Source organism: Corapipo altera, unplaced genomic scaffold, assembly GCF_003945725.1.
Source record: "Corapipo altera isolate COAL_440 unplaced genomic scaffold, ASM394572v1 263, whole genome shotgun sequence".
Lineage (NCBI taxonomy): Eukaryota > Metazoa > Chordata > Aves > Passeriformes > Pipridae > Corapipo > Corapipo altera.
The window spans coordinates 45,132-54,236 of record NW_020885084.1 but is presented as its reverse complement, the minus strand read 5'-3'; the positions used below and the strand labels follow the sequence as shown (position 1 = coordinate 54,236).

Genomic DNA, 9,105 nt, shown 5'->3' with positions numbered 1-9,105 from the left:
TTTGACGATAAAGCATTTGGAGTGTTTGCTTTTTATAATTAAAAACTGTTATCTGTCACTGCCTGGGATTTCAGGAAACCACAGGGTTTTTTGGGAAGAGGGATAGTTCGGGCTCAGCTCCATTAATTTTGCCACTCAGTCCCTTGTTCCTGAGAGCTGTGAGAGCGTTAATGGTTAATTGGTTGGCTTAATGCAAGTTTCTGATGGGTATTTTTGGTGTGAGCAATGTTCCCTCAGCCCTGATCCCCCTCACTTACATCAGGCTTTGAAGTCCTGGATCTTGCCCTGACATTTCAATTAGGTCAGATAAAAAGACACGGAAGGTAAAATGAATTTCCTTTGAGGCCGAATTTAATCTCCAAAGAACAAACACGGAATAAAAGATGTCGAGATTACCTCAGATAAGCTGGAGGCTCGATCTGTGCCTGGAGTCTTTGAGAGGAGACCAAAAGGATGCCTTGAAGCAGGTACAAGACGTCTCAGGAGAGGGGAAATGGTTGGAGCACACCTCCAGCTGCGAATTTAAAAGCAAGCCTGATGAAAACACGGGCTTTGACAGCGAAGCTGGTGGTCCCAGCTCCTGGGGAAAGCACACAGGTTCTGGGAATGGCACCCAGCTCCTGGGGAAAGCACACAGGTTCTGGGAATGGCACCCAGCTCCTGGGGCCACACTCGGTGCCCCTGGGAGCTGCTTTCCCGAAGGAGCAGCCGTGAGCTGTGAGAGGTGTGACCCGGAGTGTTCTCTTTAAAGGTGCTCAGAGCCCCTCACCCCTGAGTCCAGGAGCCCCCCGGAGCCCTGGCCATGCCCCTGGCTGTGCCCTCAGCCCCCCAGCACCCCCCCCAGCGCTGGCTGGCCCAGAGCAGGGGGTCCCCGAGGCTGGTGCTGGTGGTGGTGTTCGTGGCACTGCTGCTGGACAACATGCTGCTGACCGTCGTGGGTAGGGGGGCTCTGGGGGGGCTGCCCGGAGGGGACGGGGCTGGGTCCTTGGGGGGGCTGCTCGGGGGTGCAGTGTGGGGTTCTCTGAGGGTACAGCAAAGGGGTGGGTCCTTTGGGGGCTGCCTCAAGGGCACAGCATGGGGTTGGCTTCTTTGGGGGCTGCTCAGGGGACTCTTGGGGGGCTGCCTTGGGGTACAGAAAGGGGATGGGTCCTTCAGGGGTTGCCTTGGGGGTACAGAGAGGGGATGGGTCCTTCAGGGGTTGCCTTGGGGGTACAGAGAGGGGATGGGTCCTTGGGGGGCTGTCTCGGGGTCTCAGCTGCTCTGTGGGTCTCTGGGCGATGCCAGCAGGGTCCCTGCTCAGGGCTGGGTGCTGGGAGCTCAGCTTGGCTCTGTGCTGAGCCAGGAAATGGAGGAAAATCCCCAACTACTCCCTTCCCCGGCTTCTCCCCCAGTGCCCATCGTCCCCACCTTCCTCTACGCCACCGAGTACGAAGGTGCCAACATCTCCGTGGCCACAGCCCAGCCCGAGCCAGCTCCTCCAGCCTTGAAGGCTCCTCCTTTCTCCTCCTTGTTCTCCTACTTTGACAACACCACGGTGCCTGTCCGGGGCTCTGACAGCCCCCCAGAGGTGCCCAGTGGGACAGAGAGCAGCCTCCCAGCACGGCCCCCCAGCAGCCCCCCTGTACCCCCAAGGGGCTGCCCGGAGGGGGACGATTTCCTCACCAGGGAGAACGTCCGTGTGGGGCTGCTCTTTGCCTCCAAGGCTCTGGTCCAGCTGCTGGTCAACCCCTGCGTGGGCCTCCTGACCAACAGGTAGGTCACAGAGCCGGGTTTGTGGCCCCTCAGGGACAGGCAGGAACAGCCACGGGGCTGAGCTGCTGCAGTTGTGGGATTAGAGGAACTGGGGAGAATGTATCCCTGAAAATAGCAGGAACTGTACCTGTTCTGAAAGCCTGTATGTGGCTTGTGATTTTATATCACGATCTAAACCTCACTAATGCTCTCCTCAGGTGCTGGCAGGTGCTGTTTGGTGCCAGTAAGCACCAAACAAACAAACACAGCCTCCCAGCCCGCCATGGTATAATGTTGTTTTCAGATCTCCTTGGCCTGTGTCTCCTGGAGACACTGTGAGCTGAGCTGGGGTGGGAGAGCAGAGCCATGGCTTTGGGTGGGCTCTGCAGGGGGGCACTGGGTGCTCCCCTGCCCAGCCCTCGGGGGCTCACTCACCTGTTCAGGAGACACTTCCCAGCCCACAGAGAGCTGTGTGTTAAGGCTGGGCAGCAAGGCCACATGTCAAAGCTCCCGCTGAGCTGGTGCCTTTTTTTTCCCTTTCCAGGATAGGATACCACATCCCCATGTTCGTGGGGTTCTCCATCATGTTCCTCTCCACAGTCAGTGAGTATTGCCCTTCCCTCTGCCCTTCCCTGGCACCAGGAAATCCTTTGGGCTGTGCCCTCCCCGCTGTCCCCATGGAGGAGAAAGGAGGGAGAGCAGAGCAACCCAGAACGGAGTGACGAGAAAGGACGAGGAGTCCTCTGTCCCTTTGCCCCCTCCAGCACCCAAAGTGGTGCCAGCTGAGGCCAGTCTCACCCTCTGCAGGGTTTTCAGGCCCAGCCTGATGCAGCTCTCCCCTCTCCCTGCAGTGTTTGCTTTCTCAGGCACCTACACCCTGCTGTTCATCGCCCGGGCCCTCCAAGGTGTGGGCTCCTCCTTCTCATCAGTGGCAGGTAAATGTTTGAGCTTTGTCCCTGTGTCAGCTCTCCCTGTCTGGGTTCGATTGTCATCCTTCTCCCCCTCCTCCTCCTCGCTGGGCCTGCCTGGCTGGTGCAAACGGGGCACCTCAAAAGAGAGGAGCCCACCCCCACGGAACCACATGTCCTGTGCTCTCTCCCTGTTCCCAGGGCTGGGAATGCTGGCCAGTGTGTACACAGACGACTCTGAGAGGGGCACTGCCATGGGCATCGCCCTGGGAGGCCTGGCCTTGGGCGTGCTGAGTAAGGACACCTTGATCCCAGTGGGATTTATGACAGCACCTCCATCCTGGATGTGCCCCTTCCCCGTCCCATGGGCTCGGCTGGATGTCCTGCTCCCTCTCCCTGCTCTCCCTCCAGGGGACCCAAACCTTCTAACTTTTTTTTCCCCAAAAAAACACCCACCAGGGACCCAGAGGGGGCAGCTGGGGATGGTGGCACTGCCCTGCTGTGACACAGCCTCTCCCTTGCAGTCGGGGCACCCTTCGGGAGCGTCATGTACGAATTCGCTGGGAAATCCTCTCCCTTCCTGGTGCTGGCATTCCTCGCCCTCTTGGATGGAGGTGAGAGGCCAAATGCTTTATACCTGCCAAAAAAACCCCCAAAAACCAACATGTGAAAAGGTTTCAGTGTGGGTGTTCTGGGGAGGATCTGAGAGAAGGAAGAACGTGAACACAGGATGGGTGACACCAGCAGCACTGGTTGTTCTGTTAGTGCTGAATCCCATGGTTTCTATCTCCAGATGATTGACACAGCAATGTGTAAGAATTAATCCCCCATTACTTAATGAACCCCCCAATTGCTTTCATGGCTTGAAAGGCACGTTCAGCAAAGCTCTCTGAACTGTGAGTTCTTTGGCAAGGCCTTCCTGTCTGCAGCCTCTTCATGCCACGAAGGAATCAGACTTTGCCAGCATAAACAGTGCCCTGTGCTTCCTCCCATCGCTGTGTCAGAGATAAAGAGCCTTCCCAGTGCCACAGCAAAGTCACAGGCAGCAGGAATGTGCCTTTTCCGTGGGAAGTACTGAGCTAATTAAATTACAGTCCCAGTTACCATCTTTGCCCAGATGTGAGGCGAGATATCTGTAATGAAGCGTGTAAGAGCTTCTGAAAAACGAAATGTAGGCCTCATACATACCAGACTTTCTGGTTTAATCCCATTCTTTTCCATATCCAGTTCCTGTCACGCTCTGGTGGCCTCTCCCAGCTGGCAGCCAGGCGAGAGCATTTGCACTTTTGACTGTTCAGGGCTTGACAAAACCATTCCAACACACTCCACTCCGGGCAGTTCTGGTGCTCCCTCCCACCTCCTGCCCCATCCCAGACACAGCTCCTGCATCCCTGGGGGTTCTGCTGGGGGAAGGGGTGGAGCTGAGGGAAAAGCCAGAGGGGAGAAGGAGGATTGAGGGGGTGTTGTCTCCCCAGCCCTGCAGCTGTGCATCCTGCAGCCCTCCAGGATCTGCCCGGAGGTGAGTACAGCCCTGGGCACACCTGAGCGCTGCCAGGTGAGGGAGGGGGCAGTGCCCAGGGCCAGGTGAGGGCACAGGCAGCCCCCAGCCCACGGAACCCCCTTGGACACCCCGCAGAGCACCAAGGCCACCCCAATGTCCACCCTGCTGCGGGACCCCTACATCCTGGTGGCTGCAGGTAAAGGTGGAGGCTGGCACACGCTGAGCCCCCCTGAGTAAAGATTCCCTGCTCGAAACAGCAGCAAAAGTAAAGGCTCAAATGGAGCATTTCTGCCTTTTCTCCCCACCAGGAGCCCTCTGCTTCTCCAACATGGGGGTGGCCATGCTGGAGCCCACCCTGCCCATCTGGATGATGCAGACCATGTGCTCCCCGCAGTGGCAGCTCGGTAGGTCTCCTGCTTTGCAGCCTCCTCTCCTGAGCCTTGGGGGAGTTTAGAATCACGGGATCACTTGGGAAAGACCTCCCAGGTCACCGAGTCCAACCTGTGACCCGTCCCCGCCGTGTCAACCGGACCGGAGCACCGAGTGCCACGTCCAGTTTTCTCTTGGACACAGCTCCAGGGATCGAAGAACCACGTCCTGCTTGGGAACTGCGAGCTGGAGCGAAACATCTTTTGTATCATTCTAAAAAAAAAACAAAAAAAGAAGAAAACATACGAGCTCACACGTGGGGGGCCAGCGATCCTGGGCTGTGCTTCGCTCCAGTTCCAGCTGGAAATTCCTCAGCGGCGGCTGCACGATGTGCCTTGCTCTGTTCTTGAAAAATCTGCACGGAACCAGGCTCCCCAGAAGGGCAATAATAGGGAGGAGAGGCTGTTTGGGAAGCCTGTGGAAGCCCATCTTCTGCAGGGCGGATAATGGGCTCGTGCTGGGCTGCAGTGGTGGAGGCCAGATGGGCTTTGCAGGGGCTGCTCCGAGTGAAACGAGGCCGCTCAGGGCGTCCCAGGCAGGGCAGGGCAGGACCTGCTGCTCACCAGCTGCCTGGAAAATGGGATGTGGAGATAACACCGCCTGTGTTTGCTGCAGAAGGAAAAGCTAATGGTTATAAAACCCAATTGGTGGAAGAACGACCCCGGGGGTGCCCCGGGCTGCACTTAGATCCCAAATTGGATTCTAGGCTGGGAGCAGGGGGTGGTGAGATTGCTCCTGATCGAATTATCCTCTGGGCAGGCAGGAACATCCATCCAGTAAAAGCAGATGATGCTTCTTTTGAGTAAGGATGGGTGAGGGGGGAGCAGCACCCAAAGATTCTGGCAGCAGGAAGAAGGGGCAGAACACAGGGGAAAAGAACTCAGGGCTGCCCTGTCACCACTGAGCCCCAGGGGAACCTTTGAGGTGACTTAGAGCACCCAGAGGTCAGCAGCCAGCAGAGAAAATCCCAAATACATTCCCTGAGATGTTTGGGTACCCGAGATTTGAGAGCAGCTTGGATTTAGACGCAGTCCAGTGACAAACCACCACCTCATGTGCTGTTCTGAGCCCAGGAGCCTTCTCTGTTTATCTCCTTCAGTTCACCCACTCCCATAAACTCTGGGAAAACAACCCTGAAGAGCTTGGACTAAACCTGCAGGATTAACCATGTTCTGTAGCTCTTAGAGAGAGAGAAAATTAAACACAAATCAGTGCCTTCCAACAAGGAAGTTGTCCCAGGGAAATGGAGCTGATCAGTTTTATTTATAGTCAGCGGGAGAGTATATGAAAAATAAACAACTGGTAAAGCAGCAGGCAGAGCAAATATTTAATTTTGAGCTGCATAATGATCCTCGAGCTTTTTACTTAAGCAGTTGTTTTATTCCTCTTTATTTAGCAGATGAAAAGCAGAAGGCAAAGGGGGAAAGGTGGAGGAGGGAGAAACTATGACAGGAGGGTGTTCAGGTGCCTGGCCTGGCTCGGGACATTCTCCCAACGAGGGAATGACAATTGTGCAAATGCCCTGTGTTTTCTTGGGGGTGACACACTGTGTTCAATTCCTTCCCTCTCCCAGGGATGGCATTCCTCCCTGCCAGCATATCCTACCTCGTCGGCACCAACCTCTTCGGGATTCTGGCCAACAGGATGGGGCGGTGAGTGGGACACCAGAGGTTTTGGCTCAGCCCAGCCCATCCTGGCTGGAATTTCAGCGGGAATTTCAACCCGTGGTGCTGTGCATGGGTTGAAATTCGTGCTCCTGCCCTGTCCCCCCGCTGCAGGTGGCTGTGCTCCATGATTGGGATGGCTGTGGTGGGAGTCAGCCTCCTCTGTGTGAGTACCTGAGGGGGAATCCGAGGCCTCTCCAGAGGACAATCAGCAGGGACTGAGCTGGGCTCCGGCCCTGGCACGGAAAGATGGGCAGTGGTTGCACCGGTGTGTCGGTTCTGGAGGTCTGAGAAAGCTTCTGCAGATCTTAAGGTTGAGAGAGCTGGGGTTGGTGAGCCTGGAAAAGGCTTCGGGGTGGCCAAATTTTGGCACTCCAGTGCCTGAAGGAGCTGAGAGGAAAGATAGGGAGAGACTTTTTACAAGGGCCTCCCACTGACAGAGGGGAGGTTCAGATCAGAGAGCAGGAAGAAATTCTTCCCTGTGAGGGTGGGGAGGCCCTGGCACAGGTTGCCCAGAGAAGCTGTGGCTGCCCCTGGATCCCTGGAAGTGTCCAAGGCCAGCTTGGAGCAACCTGGGCTAGTGGGAGGTGTCCCCACCCATGGCAGGGGGTGGGATGAGCTTTAAGGTCCCTCCCAGCCCGAACCATTCCATGATTCCCTGATCTACTCCACGTCTCTCCTCTCAAAGGTACCTCTGGCCACAAACATTTACGGGCTCATCGGTCCCAACGCTGGGCTGGGCTTTGCCATAGGTAAGTTGGGCTTTACCATAGGTAAGTTGGGCTTTGCTGCAGGTAAGCTGGGCTTTGTTGTAGGTAAGTTGGGCTTTGCCATAGGTAAGCTGGGCTTTGCCATAGGTAAGTTGGGCTTTGCCATAGGTAAGTTGGGCTTTGCCATAGGTAAGCTGGGGGGTGCTCAGGCTGCTCCAAGGCTCTCTCCCCAGGAGCAGCAGTGCCTGAGCAGCCCCTCCTTGCTCCGGGCAGGAATGGTGGACTCCTCCATGATGCCCATCATGGGTTACCTGGTGGATCTGCGCCACACCTCCGTCTACGGCACCGTCTACGCCATCGCTGACGTGGCCTTTTGCATGGGCTTTGCCGTTGGTAGATGCTCTTCTTTTCCCCTTTTTTTTTAAAAAACAAACAAACCTCCAAACTGTTTAAACATTCTTTGCCATTATTTTGTTGTTTGGTTTTTTTTTTTAATATGAAATACTCGCTGATTTGTAGCATTAGAACAACACAGTAAGTTAATTGTAATTATTATTATTTGGATTATCTCAGAGTACACTCGTAGCAGCGAGGGAGCTCTTACTCACAGGGGGACTGCTTGGTGTGTATCTGGTTATCACTCCCTTTCCTCCACACAACGTTCACCACAGCCACAAAGTCTCCCCTCCAAAGCAGATGAACCTCCCACTCTCTGGGATTTTGATCCCTTTTGGACGTTTCAATGTGCAGGTCCCTCCACGGCGGGGGCGATCGTCGGAGCCATCGGCTTCCCCTGGCTGATGGTCATCATCGGAGTGACCAACCTGGCCTACGCCCCCCTCTGCTGGTGCCTGCGCAGCCCCCCCGCCAAGGAGGAGAAGATGGTCAGTTTAGGGGGGGGTTTGTTGGAGTAGAGGGGGTTCACAACCCAGAGATTTGGGGGAGGTAAGAATAAATTCGCTAGGGATTGCGTCTTCTGGTTTGGGTGCCGCTCTCCCTCAAAAAGGGACAAAAATCTCGGATAAAACCAGGTGAGTTTAGAGGGTCCTTCCCTTAACTCTCCCTTAACTCGTATTCCCTGGGGGGAAGTTGGTAACTCCTGTTAAGTGTTCAAATTAATCACAAGTTTTACCAAAGCAGGATTTCTCCTCTCCTCCACCCAGGCAATCCTGAGCCAGGAGTGCCCCATGCAACCCAAAAGCTACACCGGGCAGAAGCCCCTGCGGGAATTCCCTCTCTCGGAGGACAGTGACGTGGAGGAGGAAAACGTGGAATAGCCAGTGCAAGGATGTGTGCCCTGCTTGGAAACCAATATTATGGTTACAAACACAGATTCTACGAGCAGTGCCTGTATCAACCTGTCCTGGAGAACAGCATCGTGCCAGGCACAGCCTGCCCGTGCCAGAGGAGAACATCAACATCTCTCCCACTGCCCCAAAGCTTTGTGAATGTCTTTCAAGCACTGACTGTTCCTGAAAGAAAATGGAGGGGGGGGGGAAGAAAAAAAGAAAATGAAATCAGCTCTGGGAGATTTCTCTTCTCCAGATCCTGCTCTAAACCCCAGGATGAAGCTGTTCTGTGACAACAGGGCACAATCCATCTGTAAAGATGTCACTGTAATGTCACTGCTCCACGCTCCTCTGGAGACACTAAAAAACACATCCATTTCTTCTTGCTGTAGCTCGATGTGTCGTGCTGTTTCCCTGCTGCTCAGAGCTGCCTGTGTGTCCTTCCCAACGTACATTAAAGGAATTCATTTGTTTGGAGAACTCCTTAAGAAACTGAGGTGGAAATAAGGTTTAAACTCCTACACAAAAAAAGCCACTTAGGTCACTCGTGATTAATGTTATTTATATATATACAAATATATATGTATACACCCATATAAATACAAACACATGTATGTACACACACATATATATACAAAGATACATATCTATACATACATACATACACATGTAGATATGTATATACATAGATACATATACATAGATATATGTGTATATATATATTATATATATATATATATACATAGAGATAGATACATAGAAATATATATATTTCATATATATATATACACACACAGATAGATATATAGATAGAAATATAGATATATTTTATATACATACACACACAGATAGATACATAGATAGAAATATAGA

At 53.8% G+C, this 9,105-nt stretch overlaps 1 protein-coding gene across 1 annotated transcript; it reads left to right on the top strand.

Moving 5' to 3' along the window:
- The first annotated feature begins 802 nt into the window (after positions 1–802).
- On the top strand, positions 803–8,436 carry SLC18A1 (solute carrier family 18 member A1). Its single transcript, XM_027669494.1, has 15 exons — positions 803–938; positions 1,392–1,752; positions 2,276–2,334; positions 2,583–2,666; positions 2,841–2,933; positions 3,164–3,253; positions 4,115–4,158; positions 4,276–4,336; positions 4,449–4,544; positions 6,143–6,221; positions 6,348–6,399; positions 6,922–6,985; positions 7,217–7,336; positions 7,694–7,827; positions 8,107–8,436. Exons 1-15 carry the CDS (start codon positions 803–805, stop codon positions 8,218–8,220), a joined length of 1,587 nt encoding a protein of 528 aa, XP_027525295.1. The 3' UTR covers positions 8,221–8,436.
- Positions 8,437–9,105: the final 669 nt, after the last annotated feature.